Source organism: Candida tropicalis, assembly GCF_000006335.3.
Source record: "Candida tropicalis MYA-3404 genomic scaffold supercont3.2, whole genome shotgun sequence".
Classification (NCBI taxonomy): domain Eukaryota; kingdom Fungi; phylum Ascomycota; class Pichiomycetes; order Serinales; family Debaryomycetaceae; genus Candida; species Candida tropicalis.
The window spans coordinates 1,589,825-1,609,526 of NW_003020049.1; the positions used below are offsets into that span (position 1 = coordinate 1,589,825).

Genomic DNA, 19,702 nt, shown 5'->3' on the forward strand with positions numbered 1-19,702 from the left:
TAAATAACCCTCCGAATTCTTGTTTCAGGGTTGGTTTATTTTTTTTTTTATTTAATTCAACAATCACTTTTTTTTTTATTATTCAATTGAGAACTAACAACAACCTATTTTATTATTATTATTATTATTATTACTATGAGATTAGCTACTGAAATTGACATTCCTTTAAATAATGGAACCAAAATTCCTGCATTGGGACTTGGTACTGTTGCTTCAGATGATCCAAAAGATGTTAAAGATCAAGTTAAAGCAGCAATTGAAGCTGGATATCGTCATATTGATACTGCTTGGTATTATGGGACTGAAAAATATATTGGAGAAGCTTTAAAAGAATTATTTGATGAAGGTATTATTAAACGTGAAGATTTATTTATTACTACTAAAGTTTGGCCAAGTTTTTGGCATAATCCTGAAAAATCATTAGATGTTTCATTAAATGAATTAGGATTAGATTATGTTGATTTATTTTTACAACATTGGCCAATTTGTTTACATGGTGATGAAAATACTGGATTACCTAAAGTTCCAAAAGATGATAATGGTGAATTAATTTATGATGATGATCCAGTTGATGGTAAAAAATTTATTGAAGTTTATCATAAATTAGAAGATATTTTAGAAAATACTAATAAAGTTAAATCAATTGGTGTTTCAAATTATTCAATTCCTAAACTTCGTGAATTATTACCAAATGTTAAAAAACATACTCCTGTTATTAATCAAATTGAATATCATCCTTATTTGCCACAACAAGATTTAGTTGATTATTGTAATAAGAATAATATTGTTATTTCTTGTTATTCTCCAGTTGGTAGTTTTGGTGCTCCAGTTTTGAAAAATCCTTTAATTAAAGAATTGGCTAAAAAATATCAAGTTTCTGAAAACGAAATTGTTAATGCTTATCATATTTTAAATAACAGAGTAACTTTACCAAGATCTTCAAATCTTGAAAGAATTAAATCAATTATTAAATTACCTGAATTGACCAAAGAAGAAATGGATGAATTGTATCAAATTGGTGTTAAAGATCCACAAAGATTCATTTGTGATCCATGGGGTTATGGTTTAGGATTCAAATGGTGGAAAGGTGATACTTTAAGTAAAACATTCGACTAAATTATAAAGGATGTTAAAATTGGTCTCCATTGGGATAAGCAATCCCAATGATTAAAAAATTTTATATATATATAGGAAATAAATATCAAAAAAAATAAACATTAAAATACAATTAACAATAAAGAAATTACGTAAATATATAAATATATGAAATAATACTTAATAACGAAGAGAGAAGAAAAAGAATAATAGGCATTAAAAAGCAATACTAATAATAATAATAATAATAATAATAAGAACAATGATTAAACTCTAATGGCTTCTTCGTATGAAGGTGGAGGACCAGTAAAGATCAATTGACCTTTATCATCAAAAGTGGCATTTTCATCAGAAACATCAACACCTTCTTTCAAAGCTTTATTCTTTTCAATTTCAGATAATCCCATTGGATCTTTAGCAACCCAAATATGTGGTTCTTCGTCGGTAACAGCAGGATCATCATAAGCATGTCTGATGAATTCTTCATTATATTCAATATAATTGTAATAACAATCTGGTAATATGCTCTTAATCATATCAAAAGTTTCCTTCTTTGGTTGGAAAAATCTGGTTAACCAAGAAACACCTTTACCTGGAGCAGAAACGGCAGCATTGATTGGATTAACAATACCGGTAGATTTTTCAGGATCATGTCTATTAGCATCAGAAAATGGGCTATGAGCTTTTTCAAACAGTTCACCATGACCAACTTTGGTGTCAATAGCTGAAGAATCAGATTCACGACGTCCTGGTTGGACATGATCAATATTAGATTGTGGAATTCTACTTGGCAAAACTTGATCCTTTGGTTCTTGAGTCAATCCCAATTGATTACCACCTTCCCAATAGTTTTCACCTTCTCTCTTGATTTCTCTATATCCTTGATCTTCCATTGGGTAAGCAGAAGATGAATCACCAGCAGCATATCTAATGGCAGAAATTGGAACAGCATCAATCAATGGCAAGAAACGTCTCTTCATCCACATGTGGGAGACAAATGTGACTACAACAATAACTGCTTCCAAGACAACACAGGCCCAGTTCTTGGAGAAAACAAAGATGGCAGTGATCCAAAGTTGAGCCAAATAAAGACCGGTGAAAAGTTGAAACATGGATTTAACATAGTTGGTACCTCTGGCATCAACAGTACTTGGTCTCAAGACATAAACAAAAGTGTAAATATAAGCAAAGTAAAACAAAATGAAAGCAATAGCAGTGAATCCTAAAATCAATGGAGCAATAACAGAATAGGCAAGAGCAATAACTGTCAACAATTGGAAACCAGGATAAAGAGTTGAATAAGCTGGTTGACCCAAAGTGTTCCATCTATTCCACTTAGCTCTTGGAGTACCATCCAAAATTCTACCCAAAATATGAGATAAAATCAAAGCAACAAGTTGAAGTAAAGTACCAGAACTAATGGTTAAACCTTGAAGACACAAATAAGAGTAATAGAAATTGACAGATTTTGGGAAATTGGATGACAATTGTTGTAAAGCTTTACCTGGATCTTCAACAATTTGAGTTGCAACAGCAGCAGCAGATGAACCCAAAGCCATGGCAAGGAAAACATTAACAACTTGGAAGGCAAAGAACCATGATTGACAATAACTTTCAACTTGTTGAACAGTCAAACGACCAGAAAGTTTACCCATCCACTTGATAAATGGAGGAACCAAAGACATCAAAATAGCCAAGGCAACAACAGGAAGTAAACCAGTAATGACACCCATAATTACCTTTGGCATATTAAGAATAAATCTTAAAAAGTGAACTTTATCGGTCAAAACATTAATATTGGAAATAGCACCAACAACAGCAACCGGGATACACCAGAAAATGATCATCAAAGTTAAAATAGTATTGGCAATAATTTTTTTGATAATTCTCTTGACTGGGGTCAATTGCAAGTTTTCCCAAATGATATCTTCTGGAGCAGCATTAATAACAGTTTTGACACCTTTGAAATCAGGTTGGTAAGGAATACCTTGGTAAGCTTTTTGCAATTCCAATTGACTTGGGAATTCAATGAAAACAGCAGGTAATTGTTCATAAGTTTGATATTCAGCTTGTTGTTTAGCAATATCCTTGTTCAATTCACCCAATTTTTCCGGGGCATAGCTTAAAGTATCAACTTTCTTACCAATTAAGAATTTCAATTTATGTGTTGGTCTCTTTTTACCATCTTTCAAATATTTGTCAATATCATCTTCTGGTTCTGGAGCTGGTTTACCCTTTTTAATACATTTGTTTCTCAATTTGACAGCTTTACTTAAAACCTTATTAAGAGTACCTTCATATTTACTGGCCAACTTGGTTCTTTCTTTAACAGTCTTTTCCAATTTCTTATAATCTCTAGCGTACCAGATGTTAGTAGCAGTTGGGAAATAAGTTCTCAATTGTTCGTCATCCAAGTATTTAGTATTGATTTCAGTCAACAAAAGAGTTCTAGAACTCAACAAGGAATCATACAATGGGGTGGTTTGCAATGCATGACGGTAGGTAACGTAATAAACCAATTCACGATAAATAAGGAAAATAACTGCACCAAACAATAACCAAGACAAGAAAACATGAGCAAAAGTTCTCCATTTGTCTTTAATATTAGAAAAAGTCAAAATATCAAAGCCTTTAACATTTGAATTTGGTTCGTTATTTTTACCGTTGGTAGCATTGACTGGGAAAAGAATTGGCCATGTAATGATAGCACCTAAAACACAGATACAGAAGAATTCAAACAAGAACCTTAAAAAGAAATAACCATCAGTAGAAGCAAATTGAATGAGAAAAGTACTTGGTTTTCTCAACAAAGTAGTCAACCAACTGAAAAGACCACCAGGAGAAGGTTCTGGTCTTAAATCTTGCGGGAGTGATTTAACAACAGCACGAGGTTCATAAACTCTCTTTCTCTTATTACGAACAAGAATAAAGGCCAATGTGAACACCACTGAGATCACTAAAGTTGGAATCAAAGTGGATAAAAATTGTGATACCGAGGAATTGGTATTCTGGGGGTTTTGGTCATCAGCCATCGCTTAAAAAAAATATATTTGAATGATAGTGATGTTTTTAAAACGAACAATTAGATACGAAATGGGGAGGTTGTATGAATACTCTAGTTATTCACAGGATAAATTGATAACTAATTATGTTTGAAACACCAATCGTGGGGACTAGGAGCAGAAGCAAAAGCAAAAAAAAAAAACAGTGGTCAAGATGAGGTTTGGTTTAGTTGAAGACAATTTGTTTTGATTTTATATTTTTGTATACCGTGGGAGAATAAACGAACTATGTAAATTTTTTTTTTTTTTTTAGTTTGTTAGTTTGTTAGTTTAGTGCTATTTTATTTGTATGTGTGATTGGTTTGGTATGATGGTTTTTAGACATCATACAGGTGGAATTTTACACAAAGAACGCACTCTTGCATACAAGCCACTCTTAAAAATTCCTCAGCTCGTTTCACCGTGACCCAGTTGAAATAAATAAACAAAAAAAGAAGAAGAACAATGTATGAGACAGGGAGGCATTGATCCATTGCAATTAACAACAGTGGGCTCATATGGTAACCAGCATAGCTCAATGTGTGTGTGTGTGTGTGTGTGTATATATATATATTACTTCTACATGTGGTGGTAGTACTGCTCGTGAATAGCTCACTTCAAACAAAACCTGCCGTATAAGAGAATTAGCAAACTTAATCTTAAATCGTTTGGGATTAGATAAACTGATGCTTATCTATAATAAATTTTAACTTGCTTTACTGGGATAATACTACCAATGAAAAACCCTTTCATTCAATTATAACCATTCTGAAATATAATTGCTAAAGTTTTCCAAACTGAAATAAAATAAAATATATAGACACCATATTCACTATAAGAATATCATCCCCTTTTGAAAAGTGTAATTAGCAACTTAAAGGGTGAAAAATTGGTACACATTTATACTCCTAAACACACATGGTCGCATTGTTAATTTGTACGAGGATTCAGACCTTTATCATTGCTTTTTCTTTCTTTTTTTTTTTTTCATTTGTGCTTTTGCTATATTTAATTGAAACTAGAAGCAAGCCAAAGCAAGTCGATCCCACTTGAAATTTAATCACCCTCCTTCTCACTCCCTTGTTGCATTGATGCTAAACATGTACCTTAAACAGCAAAGTTAAAAAGCAAAAGCAATTTTAATGGGTCATACGCTCAGCCGCGTAATACTGAATGTTTCATTGCTTAATTAGGTTATGAACAAAATTTATTATTGCCCAATGACATCACCATCCCACGAACAAATAGAAGGAAGAAAAACGTTTCTATTTTGGGAGATTCATGGTAGTGTGAAATATTCATAATTGCCCTGACCAGCAACACCATTGAATTACAAGGCTGAAAATAAAAAGAAATTCACATGACTTCATCGAACTTAGACGTTAATTAAATCCACACAAAGATATCTTTGACGTTTAGAAAACAACACTAAAATACCCCCAATAGTATTAGACCATTCTTGTGTTCTTCACGGTACAAAAAAAAATAAATCGCGATTCGATGGAAAGAAAATAGAAAGAAAAAAATTTTTTGTTCGACTCAAGATGGTAATGATTTTGTCCCACTGCGATACATCTGACAGAACCATTTTTATGCGAAACCGGCTAAACAACGGGAAAGCAAAGCAATAAAAAATCTTTAGAAGTTCGTGAAAAGATGGTTTGTACTGTATGGGTCTCATAATCATTTGGTATGAGTTTAACCAATGATGTTTCCCTATTCAATGAAATCAAAAATATTCACTGCATTAAAAACACCAAGAAGAAGAGTAGACATTCTTGATTGCCTATTTTTCAGGGTAGGCAAGATAGATTAAAATTTGTCTACCTCCTTCTTTTACATGTAGGATTGACTTATTATTTTTTTTTTTTTTTTTTTTGTATTTAATTATTTTAAGAATTGCAGCATCTCTGTTGCAAGATAATCAAATGAATTGGATTGAACATGAATTTATATGTAATTATCATATTCTTATTTGCAATTGTATGTTGTGATTCGTTAACATCGATGTTTCAATATCCAATGTCCAAACAATTGGATCAAGATATCCCTTTATATTTAGTTTACTCGAATTTAGAAATTTTACAACAACATTTGCAACAAATTTTCACTAAAAATATAAACACTTCACAAATAATCATTCAATTGACTGACTCAAATACATATTTGATCCCAGATGATAACTCCAATTCAAAAGACTCACATGGGGTACCTTTAAATTGGGTTGAATTTTATATAAAAGATGTAGAAAAAGAAATTGATCAAAATGGAATTGTGGTTATGATTCATGAAACTATTGATAATCCACATTTATTAGGAGAAATAGCATATACTTGGTCAACTTTGAAAAAAATTGCTTTAGAATATGATATAACTTTAAGTTTTTATACTGGATTTTATCTAGCTGTTGGTTTATTAACTGGTGGTAGATTATCACCCGAAGTAGATTTAATTTCAAGTATGTCAATCATTTATTCATGTTCTGTTAATCCTGGTAAAACAGTTATGATTAAAATATATCCAATCATTGCTAATTTAACCCCTTATTATAAAAAACTCAATTGGAATGAAAAATTACAAGAATTTATATTTAAAAAAAGTTTCATTAAACATGATAGAATGAGATTACTTGCATTGACAGGTTTGGAAGATGTCGAATGTTTATATGTCGACCCATAGTAAGAAGTCACAAGAGCGTTAACCATCTAGATATCTGTTATCAAATATATTTACTTATAGTTGTCTCATAAACACAAATAAAAATATATAAAATACAAATACAAATACAAAGCCATCAATTAAAGAAAAAGGAAAACTAAACAAAAAATAAAATGGGGAGCAATTATCATGAATATTAAAACACAAAGTAATGCCACACTTTTTATTTTTATTTTGTTTTATTTTATTTTAATTCCTTAATCGTGGAGAGCAGTAGAAACACCTTCAGCAGTTTCTTGAATCTTGCTGGAAATTGGAGCAACATTGTCAACTTGAATGTATTTGTCAGAAAGTGGTCTAATAACAGTGTTGTAAACAAGGTTAGCACCACCGAAAGCAGACAAGTAGATAAGGAAAACAGTCTTCAAAAGGAAGTAGAATGGAACCCAGTACAAAATGGTTTTGGACCAGAATTCAATAACATTGATGAAAGCAAAAACAACCCAGTAGGTCAATAATTGAGTGTCATCAGTAGTAGTGACAGTTTTCAAGGCAACAAGGGAATAGTAACCTGGAATAACAAAACCAGCAATGTTTGATAACAATTGACCAATTCCACCAAAGTTGAAAATGATCAACAACAAGTACAAAGCACCAGCACCAAGAACAGCGTATGATCTTGGTAAACCAGTTTTAGTTTCGAATTGGTTTAAAACGGAAACGTTTTTAGAAGACTAAGAATTATAGATGTTAGTAATACGTTGGTTGTTACCAGTCGGGATGAAAAATAAATAAAAATAAAAAATTAGGAACAAGGGATACCTCGGGAACGATTCAGGACACCGGTAACTCCTTGTACACTAATTGCAACATTGAGAGATAAGAACTAAACATACTTTATCAATTTGAGATAAATATCTTTTAGCTTGATCTTGGAATGACATGGTTGAACAATTGAATTGATAATTTATCAAATATAACTTGAGTTAATTGATAAGACAATGGCGAATTAACAGAAAAAGAGGGAAAAAAAAAAGTAAAAGCAAGCAAAAAAAAAAAAATTTCAATTTCATTTTCCATTACAAAATTTTTTTCTTTTTTCGTTCTTTCTTCTGTCCTTCATCATCATCAACAACGAAATGAAACAGCAGCAATTGCAACGGTGCGCGCGCTAGTACTGCGGTATTGCTGCTGCGAGTCAAAACTCCATAAATTTTTCCTGCCCATTTATTCTCTCTCACTCTCACTCTCACTCACACACAAAAATAAAAAGAACAGCAAAACTTTCCCCTTCCGCCAAATAAAAATAAAAATCAATTTGATTTTGCGACCTCATTCGAATAAAACCTTTTTTTTTGTTGCTGTTGTTGTTCCAATTAAATATCTCCGATGGATCAACTTAGCAATAATTATACCACAAGGATTAGACCCGAATAAAAAGGAACAAGACTTTGAGGTTATGACAATTATAGATTGTTATTATTACTAGAAACATATATATACATATATATACATACATTAAGATATATCTACTTTTTCTTTGGTTTGGCCTTTGCGCTACCTTCAAATCCTGCTCTCTTCTTTTTAATTTGGGCTTTATTTACAGTACCAGTGAATTTCTTTAATCTTGGCTTATGTTTCTTACCTTTATTATCTCTTCTAGCTTTCAAGTTTTCTTCTCTTCTCTTAGCACGGGCAGCAACAGTATCTTTAACAACTTGTTTACGTTCTCTCCATTCAATTTCACTTCTTAATTTCTGTTTTTCTTTACGCTTTAATGCCTTTTTCAACAATTTTTCATCATCTTTAATTTTGATACCTTCAGCTTGTGCCATAACTCTTTGCCATTTATCCTTTTCTTTTTGTTTTTCTTGATCTTCAGCACTCATTGAGGCCAATTTCTTTTTCTTTTTTTCTAATTTATTCAAATGAGCTTTAATATCATTATTAGCTGGTCCCTTTTGTTTCTTTTTATCTGCTGAATTACGAATCTTGGTTAAATCAGATGTAACTTGAGATCCATCATTAAATACAATATTACCAAATAAAACATCTTTACTTGTTTTTTCACCCTCTTCTTCAACATCCGAGTCCATATCTGAATCTGAATCTTCATCTTCAAGTTCGTCATGTTTTCTCTTTTGTTGTTGTTTCTTTAATTCTTCTTTTCTTTGACGTTCAGCTAATATTTGATCACGAGATTTTGGTGCTCCGGCAGTTTTAGTACCTATAGCTTTTCTCTTTTCTCTTAAATTATTAATCTTGGATTCTAATTTTTCACGTAATTTCTTTAAATTTTCTTGCTTTTTGAGTTTTTCCTCTTCTGATAATTCTTTCTTTTTATTCTTTTTATCAATGATTTCTTGTTTTTTAAATGTTCCTGTTACTTCGACTTCATTTCCTTCGTCATCAAATATTAAACCACCTTCTTCATTCATAAGGTCATCATCTGATTCTTTAACTTTCTTTTCTTCTTCTTCTTCTTCCTCCTCATCATCATCATCTCCACTCACATCCATATCTGGTATTTCTACATCATCATCATCATCATCACTTTCTTCAGTGATCGGTTTTGGAAGTTTCTTAGGTAATTTAACTTGATTAGCATTTTTAGCTTTATTATCCATGACATCTTTTGCACTAGCATGAGAATTTAAGTATTCATCAGCATTTTGTTTACTTTCTGGATTCAATTTTGCTCGTTTATTACTTTTAAGTTCTTGTTTACTCTTTTTCTTTTGTTGCCATTGATCTTGAGTAGCATCATCATAATAATATTTGGCTGGAATTAAAGATAATAATCCATCAAATGCTGATGAATGAGTTTTGAGACGTTCCTTTAATGAAATAAGAAAATGTGTTAATAATTTTTGTCTTCTAACTCTATTATTTCTTGAATATTCAACAAGAATATAAATAACAAACACATACTTCTAAGGAATTACTCATGGTGACTGTATCTTGAATTAAATACTACCCTTTTCGTTTGATTCAATAAGATGTATTTAGGAAATTTTTCGTTTTTCTCTTTAAATTTTTTTTTTTCTGTGTTGCGATGGAATGTGATTTCTCTTAATTTTACTCTTCAGCGTGTAGATGGGGAGAAGCATATATTAAAAAGGGCCCTTTTAGATGACAATATTCATTGGTGATTAGTTTGCAAATAAATCTCTCTGTTATATAATAGCCTTAATAATCTAATATATATCAATTAAAAAGACAACATTTCTTAAGTAAATCATTTACTACTTTACTGTGCTGCAACATTTGAGACCATTGATAATTTAAGTCGTGTATATCTAAACAATCTCGTGCTGTCTAATTTTTTTTTTTTTTTTTTCTGAAAGAAACGAGTGAGTTGAAATTAAGTGTCCAACCAATTTAAAATTTCGTTCGTTGATATCTCAAACCACCACGATAGGGTTTTAATTTAATTTAATTTTTCTTTTTCAGTAAAACAAGGGAAATTAATTTGATAATTTACTATTTGTGATTAACTTATCATGTCATCATCTTCATCTAATCAAGCAATTGCTGATTATTTAATACTTTCATTACCACAATCTACTAATGCACATGAATGGTTAGAACAATCATTAAATAATGGGAAACAACCATTATATAATTTAAAGATCCCGGATTTTCAAAGTGGTACTTTAGATTCATTGGTTCAAGAAAGTGAAGAATTGACTAAAATTGATCAACAATTAGGAGCATCAGTTTCTAAAGTCATTGAAATTTTGAATTCTATTGTTGATACTAAAAATAATACTTCAAGAATTGTTCAATCAAGATCTATTTTTGATTATATTCAAAATTTTCAATGGAATAGTTCAAAATATAGATTAGATAAACCAATTCAAGAATTAGTTAAAATAATTTCAAATGAAGCTATAACTTTAGATAATGATGTTAGAGCAAGTTTCCAAAATTATCAAGCTGCTAAATCAAATTTCTTAGCAGCTGATAGAAAGAAAAATGGGGATTTATCAATTAAATCATTACATGAAATTGTTAAACCAGAACAATTTGTTTTAGATTCTGAACATTTGACTACTATATTGATTGCTGTACCAAATAATTTAGTTGCCGATTTTTATAAAACTTATGAAACTTTAACTGAATTTGTCATTCCTAGATCTGCTGAAGTTATTGCTAAAGATCAAGAATTCACTTTATTTGGCGTTACTTTATTTAAGAAATTCCAACAAGAATTCATAACTAATGCTAGAGAACATAGATGGCATCCAAGAACTGATTTCACTTATAATGAAGAAGTATTGAATAATTTAAGAAAAGAATTTGATTTAACTCAAGCAACAGAAATGAAATTGAAAAATGATTTAATTAGATTGAGTAAAACTGCATACCTGGACATTGTTGCCAGTTGGTTCCATATTAAAGTGATTAGAACTTATGTTGAAGCTGTGTTAAGATATGGTTTACCACCTGAATTTGACAACTATTTAATTAAATTTGAAGGTAACAATTTAAAGAATGTTTCAAAAGCTAAAAAGGAATTAGTACAGAAATTTGGTTATCTTGGTGGAGATGGTTTTTCAAACAGTTCTAATTTACATGAATACGCATCATTGGTTGATACAGATTATGAACCTTTTGTCTTGTATGATTTTGAAATTGTTTAAGAAGAGGCTTGGTACTTTTCCAGTTAAAACACTTTCTTATCATCTCAATGGATGTTTCATTATTTTTTTTTTTTCATTTTTATAAGTATTACAAAAGAACAATAAATAGCAAATGATCTAGAATATTTGATATTAGTAAAGAGAATAATATATATTTCATGGTTTGAAAATTTTGTAAATTTGGTCGTGTAGATAAACCTCATGATTACGTGGTGTTCCATACGAGGCTAGAACGATTGGCTATTCGGCCGAGACATGTCTACCACCGCAAACTAAAAAAAAAAAGGGAAAAAGAAAATTCTTCTATTGCAATCTTTCCTTATTGTCGTTCTTTGCATGTTGAACAATGCACAAAGATGACCTTATAAATAAAAAAAAAAAAATGGGCAATTATTAATCATTCATCCAATTAAGTAACAATTGCAATACAAGGCAAAAAAAAGGGAGAATAAATAGAGAAAGAAGAAGAAGAAGACGGAAAAAAAAACTTTCCTATAAATATATAAATAGAATTACATCTTCTACATAATTCATTTTTCATCAATTACCTTCAACAAGTAATAGCGCAATCATTATAATCAATTAATTCATAATGGGATATCCTGAAAATTTCAAAATTGTAACTAAAGCAATTACAGATAATATTTTATTAGCATCAAGTGCATTTTCAAGAGTTGATAAATTGAATTTTGGTGCACGTATGGCAATTTTCAAATTATCACAACAAGAACAAGAACAAGAACAAGGAGGAGGAAGAGGAGGAGATCAGAAAATCATATTATGGTCACCATTACCTTATACACCACAAGTTATTGATACTATATTAAAATTTACTGGAATTTCACAAGAATCTGATTTAAAAATTAATTATGTTATTATACCTGATCGTGAACATAATTTAGCTGGTAAAAAATATCAAGAAGTTTTCCCAGATTGTAAAATTATTGGTATGGAAGGGATTAAAAATATAAATATTGATTATAAATTTACTGAATCAATGGGGAATAAAATTATTAAAGATGAAGAATTGAAGAATTTTATAAATGATGATGATATTGTAAATAATTTTGAATTTGTTTATTTACCAAAACATACAAATCAAGAATTGGTTATATTTGAAAAAAAGGCAAAAACTTTATTTGAAGCTGATTTGTTGTTTAATTTAGGTGTACCAGGTACAGTTCAAGGAACCACTATATTGGAACAATATTCACCTGAATTGGGTTTTGCAAAAGGTTTTAATCCTCATTCTGGTTGGTCATTTATGACAAGATATTTACAACCTTATTCTAAAGTTGGAAGATTTATGTTTAGAAAATTTGTTAATGTTAATGCTAGTAAAGCTGGTTTAGAAGGTATTTATTCTTGGGATTTTAACACAATTGTGATGTGCCATGGTAATGTTATCACTGAGAATGCAAGACAAACTTTTAAAGATGTGTTTTTGTAATCGTTTAGCTCTGTACGTTAATATTGTTTAGTTCTGTAAGTTAATATTGAATGTATATATATTCTGTTTAATATTGATAACTTGTAGAGATTCGGGATATTTCCAAATGCGGTGCACTTCCGAATAATTGCACAAAAAAAAAACGGGAGTTTCTCGAAATATACAGATGTCATTCAATTATTGGAGAATCACAACAGGTTGCAAAAAAAAAAAAAAGACAATCCCACGACGACACAAACCAAAAGATTTTGACATCATTACCCAATTGATGAATTCTAGATTTACAAATCATACAATTATCACTTGAAGTAAACGTATGTTAAAGTAACCACATCAACTGATTTTTCTTAAGCCAACAAAAAGGTAAAGAATTAGGAAAGTTGGAGAAAGTAAATTCAATGTCCCCGTTTATCTAATAATTCCCCGCCATTTATCAATCAATCTTTTGCCCTCCACAATTCCCCCCCATGTTTACTAAAAAGTTTGAATCATTGATCATACATTATTATATGTAATCTTACATATAATCCCCATTTGATAAGGATTCAAATATTATATTGCTCCTTGTTTCTTTTTTTTTTTTTTTCATTTTTACTTCTCCTCCTTTTTGTTTTGTCGTACCAATGAATGATATTGTTTTACTAAAAAGTTAACTTGTGGTGGTGGTGGTGGTGGTAAGTTAAATATCTCTCCTTTATCCATCACCATCCCCTCTATTGTAAATTTAATAATATTAGTAATTCCTATTAAATCCATCCCCTGATAAAAATTCAATCATATATAAACAGGTTCCAATTAACGAATCACTATCAAAACAATTTTTCAAATTTATATTTTAATCTTTTCATTTCATTTCATTTGATTATTTTAATAATAAACAATATAAATTCAAAATGCCAGACTTATTTGATAATTTCTTTAATAAAATCGGTTCAAGAATTAATGGTGGTAAATCAGTTCATCATTATGGTGGTGCATCACAAGTAAATACTGGTAAATTTTATAGTTATACCAGTAGTGCAAGTAATAATAATTATTGGTTACCTAAACAACAACATAAGGATGATCAAATGACTAGTGGTGATATTAGAGTTGATAGGCAAATGAGTGTTTCTTCAATGAGTGAAGAAGCTGATATGAAGAATGTTGGTGATAGATCAAGAATGAGTAGTGTTAGTGAATAGTCTAATATCAGAAACAGAGAGACGTTGATCGTTGATCGTTGATAGTGTTGCAAATTATTTCTCTTCTATAGTTCCATTTATATATATACATAAATATATTTATTTTTTATTGAAATTCGTTTTTTATTTTCTCTTATTTTGTATGTATATATGTATGTATGTAATTCTAATTTGATATTATTCAAGTTTGTGATAATGAAAAATGTAGTAATGATGAATTGAAAATGAACTAAAGAAGTATAAAAAGATAATTCTGATCTATGTATAAATGTGGGTGTTGTAAAACTTTGGTGAAAATTGATATATATATATATAGAATAAAAACCTCTTAATAGCAACAACAAAATATCCAAGATAAGCAACTTCTATTTTTCTTTCTATTAAAACTCGATGTATCTGAATGCAATTCTTCATTGTCTCTTACTGGTATCATACCATTTTGTAAATATTGTTGTTGAGTAAACCTGCTATTATTGTTTAAAAATTGAATATTTCGTGAATCTTGTTGATTTTGTTGTATAGATTGATAACCAAATCTATTGTTGTTATTTCTAGGTGATGATGCTGAGTTATTTCTAGAATGGCTTCTTCCTAGTAATGGTTGATTTTGAGAATTTTGAAGTTGCTGCTGTTGCTGCTGCTGCTGAAGTTGTTGTTGATGTTTTCTATAATGAGCAGGAGGATGTGGATTGCCATAACCATGTAAATTAGCTTTTTTATTTAATGCAGCATCCCAACCTTTACCCCCATTTAAATCCATCCAATCAAAATGTCCATCTTCTTCAACACTTATTGAAATCAGAGCTTTATCCATTAAATTTATCAAATATTTATAATCCGGTGTTTCATCAAACTTTAAATTACGCACATATGTCAAATATTGTGCAAATTGAATTGGAAATCCATAACATAATTCATTAATTGATGTTGTTTGCTTCTTCATACCAATTTTTTCATACTTTTGTTTATTAGTAGGTGCTTTTAAACCCTGCCATGGTAATGATCCCCTCAAGAAATACATGAAAACATGACCCAAACTTTCTAAATCATCTCGTCTCAGTTGTTCTCTTCCCAAATGGGTGTTTATTGACATATATCTTGCTGTCCCACTCAATGCTTTCTTTTCACGATAAGGAATATGCACCTTGGTTTTAGGATCCCTATATTGTTTAGCCATTCCAAAATCCACAATATAAACTTGATTAGCTTCAGGGGGTATCAGGGTTTACCAATTAAAAAATTATCAGGTTTAATATCGCGATAAATCAAATTATTTTCATGAATAGATTGTACTCTTTCGATCATTTGTTTAGCAACTTGTATTACTGTTTTAACAGAAAATTTTCTATTACACCAATCAAACAAATCCTCCAAAGAAGGACCCAATTAGGTCAATAATTAAAATTGAATGTAAGTCCTTCCTGACCAAAAAAATAAGCTTGAGGATCCCTTTAGTACCATTCAATATTCTATAAGCTCTATATTCATCACGTAACTGAGGTGCTTCACATTTTCTTGGTTCAAATTTAATGGCAACTTGTTGATTATTTAATATATTAATTCCTTCAAAAATGATTCCAAAAGAACCTTCTCCTATTTTTTTTCCAACCTTGTAGTGTACTCCAACTATACTATTATTCGACGAAGACATGGCATTTGTATACTGACAATAATATAAACTCTGTATTTATCTCTTTTTTAAATCTCTGAACCAGTACTTATCCGTGTGTTTGTTGATACGTTGGATGGTGTGGTGGAGATAAAGACAAAAAAAAAACTCTTTCAAGTTTGATGTTGTTTTTGAGAATTTTACTCTGTGTGAGTGTTAGTGTGCAAGTCGTCCTCCGCCGATTAAACAATCAAAAAAAAAAAAAAAATCAGAGCAAGAAAATAACATGAGAGGTTTTTTTTTTGTTTTTCTCTCTCTCTCTCTTTCTTGCTCTTGTTTTTTTTTTATTACTGGATACAGGAAAATGTGCAAGTGAAAACGAGTTGTAAAAAAAAACCAAAAATCGCAGAAACAATAAAATCAAAACAACTTTTACAAAAATTAGGCTTTCTTAATTCATATTATCTGGCTCCCCCCTTGTCCTTTATTTCTTTTATAATCGGTCTTTTCTTTGCAACCAATACTTAACAACGTAGAAGAAGAGGAGAATATCAAACATAGAAATGGTGGCCACAGTAGAGTATAAGCCAAATCAATTAGTATATGCCTATCATGGACCATTGATTTATGAAGCTAAAATATTGAAAATAAAGAAGAAAAATGAATCCTTTATAATAAACCATGATCTACAGCAAGAAACTATAGAATCTAATGAACCACGTTTTGATAAAGCTAAATGGAAAAATCAAAATTGTTATTATTTACATTATCAAGGTTGGAATGCAAAATGGGATGAATGGGTAGGAATTGATAGAATTATGGAACTTAATAATGAAAATAAGTTTAAGAAATTAGAACTAGATCAGTTGACGAAAAAGAAGAAAGCACCTGCTGGATCACTTTCATCATCAACCGCAACAACAACAACAACAACTACAACAGTAACAACTAGACAATCGAATTCAAAAAGACTGGCTAGCACAACAAATAATAATAGTCAAACCCCGTCAAAGAAACAAAAAACTGTCAATGGTAAAAAATCAACAACTCCAACTCCTCGTCGATCCATACAATTAAAAATTCCCGATGAATTGAAGACTATCTTGGTTGAAGATTGGAAGAATGTTTCAAAAGATAGAAAATTAATATCTTTACCAAGTAAATATACCATTTATCAAATTTTACAAGATTATAAATCATATAGAACAAAAAAATTATCAAGTAAACAACTTTCAAAATTACATGAAATATTAAATGGATTGGAAACTTATTTTAACAAATCTTTAAGTTTGATTTTGTTATATAAATTTGAAAACTTGCAATATTTGAATTTTTTAAAAGAAGATACTATTAATATTGAATCATCTCAAAGTAAAGTATATGGTGTTGAACATTTGTTAAGATTAATTGTTTTATTACCAAGTTTAATTAGTTCAACTACAATGGATGGTGTATCTACAACTGTCTTGGTACTGGAATTAGAGGAATTAGCTGAATTTCTACTGAATAGAATTGATATCTACAAAAACACTTATGATTACACTAGTCCACAATATGATCGATTAGCTAGAACTTAAATAAATGAAATCGTATATTCAAATAGCTGTCTAATCTATATACAATGTAATTGCTATTATATTTATATAAACAATCAATTCCATTACACAAGTAAAAGAACAAGTCAATTGAAAGTAAAAATAAAAATCATTTATATTCTTAAAAAAATTTTTCTCTCATCAATTCGTAAAACATTATTTAATTATTTAAAAAAATAGAAACATAGCAGAAACATAGATCATAAAAGTAAAGTAAAAAAACTAATAGCAAAAAGAAACCAGACTTAGCTAATTAGCAACTAAAAATAATAAGAGAAGAAATAAAAAACCCCTTTTTAATTACAAAGGAATTGACTTGTACTCGACATCAACCATAGCTGATTCATTAGTACAAGTGACATCTAATTCTAATCTCCAATGTCTATCATACATATCTTCTTCTTCTTTACTAAAACCATGATCAGTTTCATCCTTAAATTTCCAAGTGACTTTTGAATCAGTTTCAACAACTTCACCTTTACCGAAATTTAATTCATAACCACAACATTTCTCCAAATCTTTAATTAAATGTTTTTGAATATGATGTTGTAAATCACGTCTAAACTTTTTGGAATTTTTATTAACTGTAGGTTTGATCTTTTCAACATCATCATGACAAGCCTTCATGACAAATGGTGGATAGTAATGTAATCTACCGTGGAAATAATCAAATTCATTATCCCAAGTTTCATCTCTAACAAAAGCTTCAAATTGTTCCAATTCGTCAAATTCTCTAATAGTAGGAGGTAATAAAACTTGCTTCATAGTACCTGGTTCATCAGCAGATTCAATTGAAGTAATTGAGGATGATCTAGTCTTTGGGACTGGTTGTAATTTTTCTAATGGTTTAATATTGCCTAAATCTAATGGTACTGAATCAGACTTAGACTTCTTCTTTCCCGCCATGATCGTGTGTTATATGAAAATGTAAGTTAGTGTTATGTAAATGTATAATCCAACGTGGATATAAATAAATAAGTGTTGTCAAAAAAAAAGTGGTTGCAAAAAAATTTGAGCGCAGTTAAAATAGTACACCAAACAAATGAAATTTAATCAGCTATTGAATTGATATACTAAGTAGTAATCTTAGATTGATTGATTGCTTGATAGTGAATAGAAAAGAGAAAAGGAAATATGAAAATCAGAGAAATTTCTACAAGGGAAATTATGGGTGTATTTATACTCTTTTTTTATCGTATTTCACTTTAGGAAAGACAAAAGGGAGCAGGAGATCTTGTATGAACCAAGGGGGGAGGAGAAGAAGAAGTTCACCCAACACTTGCTATGTTTTCTTTTTTTTTTTCTGTATGCGAATTAATTCTTACTGGCTACTGTTGCATTTCTAGGGGGGAAAGAAACAAAGAGACAAAGAAAAAATAATATAGTCGTGTGATTCACCCCAATTGATTAAAAATTCTATGACCCCAAATTCAAAAAAAATCTCTCCACTAATTTTAATTCAAGCCAACACCTTGATTTCAACAACTTTTTTCCATTTCGTTTCTTTTTTCCATTTCGTTTCTTTTTATTTCTTTTCATGTTAATGCCCAAACAGTTAGGGTTTTAGTTCTTTTTTTTTCAAGATGACTATGATCTTTGAAAAATTTGATATTCTATGACTCCAATATCGTAATATAAAGATTCAAAAAGAGGAACCGGAAAAATAGCTTCATCTATAGATGGCGTGTAATTACCAAGGAAATTAATGTGTGAGTGTGTCTCATCTTGTACAGTATTTTTTTTTGTGAGTCGTTTGATCAAGGGGAGGGGGGTGAGATTTGATGAACACGAAGAAATACTGTGACCCCAAAAAATTTTACTAAAGTTCTGTGTGGAGAACGAAGAGTAACACCACTTTTTAGTTTGTTTGTTTGTTTGTTTGTAATTGCTTATCAAATAATTCAGAATTATTCGATTTATTATGTTTTAGTTTGGTGATGAATATGGGATCATGATACTTCAACTCCATATGTTTACATATTCATGGGTGTAATCGGGATTTGAGTGTAGAGGAATAATTTCTCCGGATTATTACGTACCCTGGTGTCACTAAACAAATGCTGTCAAATAATGAAAATGGTTATGACGAGACGAAATACTACATACAGATTAATTTCAGGTTGTCCCCCTTTTTCTCCCCAACCAGCTTCTCCAACAAAACGTTTTCATTCCCGATAAATAATGGGTTTAACTATTTGAGTAACTTTTGATAAAGGAAAATGAAACGTGTAAGCCAAGTTTTAATGTTCCTTCTTCCCCCTATTTTCTCTCTATCCTCTCAAATAACGTTGTGGAAAACACTATTCCGTGGTCGTATATAGAACATGGAATTGGCTATATCTTTGTAGTAATTGTGATGGTGTTGTTAGTTGATGCATAATGCACACTCCGATTGTGAATTGTGAAATGTGAATTGCGAATAAT

At 30.3% G+C, this 19,702-nt stretch overlaps 10 protein-coding genes across 10 annotated transcripts; 6 read left to right on the plus strand and 4 right to left on the minus strand. All coding sequences in view use genetic code 12, as the record gives it.

Annotated features, from left to right (window-relative positions):
- Window positions 1-135: 135 nt before the first annotated feature.
- ARA1 (D-arabinose 1-dehydrogenase (NAD(P)(+))) lies at window positions 136-1,116 on the plus strand (the record flags this gene model as incomplete). Its single annotated transcript, XM_002547459.1, has 1 exon — window positions 136-1,116. One exon carries the CDS (start codon window positions 136-138, stop codon window positions 1,114-1,116), a length of 981 nt encoding a protein of 326 aa, XP_002547505.1.
- Window positions 1,117-1,361: 245 nt separating this feature from the next.
- On the minus strand, window positions 1,362-4,127 carry PHM7 (Phm7p; the record flags this gene model as incomplete). Its single annotated transcript, XM_002547460.1, has 1 exon — window positions 1,362-4,127. One exon carries the CDS (start codon window positions 4,125-4,127, stop codon window positions 1,362-1,364), a length of 2,766 nt encoding a protein of 921 aa, XP_002547506.1.
- A 1,953-nt stretch (window positions 4,128-6,080) lies between these two features.
- CTRG_01814 (uncharacterized protein) lies at window positions 6,081-6,815 on the plus strand (the record flags this gene model as incomplete). The annotated part of the gene is made up of 1 exon (XM_002547461.1): window positions 6,081-6,815. The coding sequence occupies one exon, from the start codon at window positions 6,081-6,083 to the stop codon at window positions 6,813-6,815; it is 735 nt and encodes a 244-aa protein (XP_002547507.1).
- A 1,508-nt stretch (window positions 6,816-8,323) lies between these two features.
- On the minus strand, window positions 8,324-9,421 carry CTRG_01815 (ribosome biosynthesis protein; the record flags this gene model as incomplete). Its single annotated transcript, XM_002547462.1, has 1 exon — window positions 8,324-9,421. The coding sequence occupies one exon, from the start codon at window positions 9,419-9,421 to the stop codon at window positions 8,324-8,326; it is 1,098 nt and encodes a 365-aa protein (XP_002547508.1).
- Window positions 9,422-10,297: 876 nt separating this feature from the next.
- On the plus strand, window positions 10,298-11,440 carry VMA5 (H(+)-transporting V1 sector ATPase subunit C; the record flags this gene model as incomplete). The annotated part of the gene is made up of 1 exon (XM_002547463.1): window positions 10,298-11,440. One exon carries the CDS (start codon window positions 10,298-10,300, stop codon window positions 11,438-11,440), a length of 1,143 nt encoding a protein of 380 aa, XP_002547509.1.
- A 592-nt stretch (window positions 11,441-12,032) lies between these two features.
- On the plus strand, window positions 12,033-12,890 carry CTRG_01817 (uncharacterized protein; the record flags this gene model as incomplete). Its single annotated transcript, XM_002547464.1, has 1 exon — window positions 12,033-12,890. The coding sequence occupies one exon, from the start codon at window positions 12,033-12,035 to the stop codon at window positions 12,888-12,890; it is 858 nt and encodes a 285-aa protein (XP_002547510.1).
- An 893-nt stretch (window positions 12,891-13,783) lies between these two features.
- On the plus strand, window positions 13,784-14,074 carry CTRG_01818 (uncharacterized protein; the record flags this gene model as incomplete). The annotated part of the gene is made up of 1 exon (XM_002547465.1): window positions 13,784-14,074. The coding sequence occupies one exon, from the start codon at window positions 13,784-13,786 to the stop codon at window positions 14,072-14,074; it is 291 nt and encodes a 96-aa protein (XP_002547511.1).
- Window positions 14,075-14,402: 328 nt separating this feature from the next.
- CTRG_01819 (casein kinase) lies at window positions 14,403-15,251 on the minus strand (the record flags this gene model as incomplete). Its single annotated transcript, XM_002547466.1, has 1 exon — window positions 14,403-15,251. One exon carries the CDS (start codon window positions 15,249-15,251, stop codon window positions 14,403-14,405), a length of 849 nt encoding a protein of 282 aa, XP_002547512.1.
- A 995-nt stretch (window positions 15,252-16,246) lies between these two features.
- Window positions 16,247-17,260, plus strand: EAF3 (Eaf3p; the record flags this gene model as incomplete). Its single annotated transcript, XM_002547467.1, has 1 exon — window positions 16,247-17,260. The coding sequence occupies one exon, from the start codon at window positions 16,247-16,249 to the stop codon at window positions 17,258-17,260; it is 1,014 nt and encodes a 337-aa protein (XP_002547513.1).
- A 318-nt stretch (window positions 17,261-17,578) lies between these two features.
- UCF1 (Ucf1p) lies at window positions 17,579-18,184 on the minus strand (the record flags this gene model as incomplete). The annotated part of the gene is made up of 1 exon (XM_002547468.1): window positions 17,579-18,184. The coding sequence occupies one exon, from the start codon at window positions 18,182-18,184 to the stop codon at window positions 17,579-17,581; it is 606 nt and encodes a 201-aa protein (XP_002547514.1).
- Between the last annotated feature and the right edge of the window lie 1,518 nt (window positions 18,185-19,702).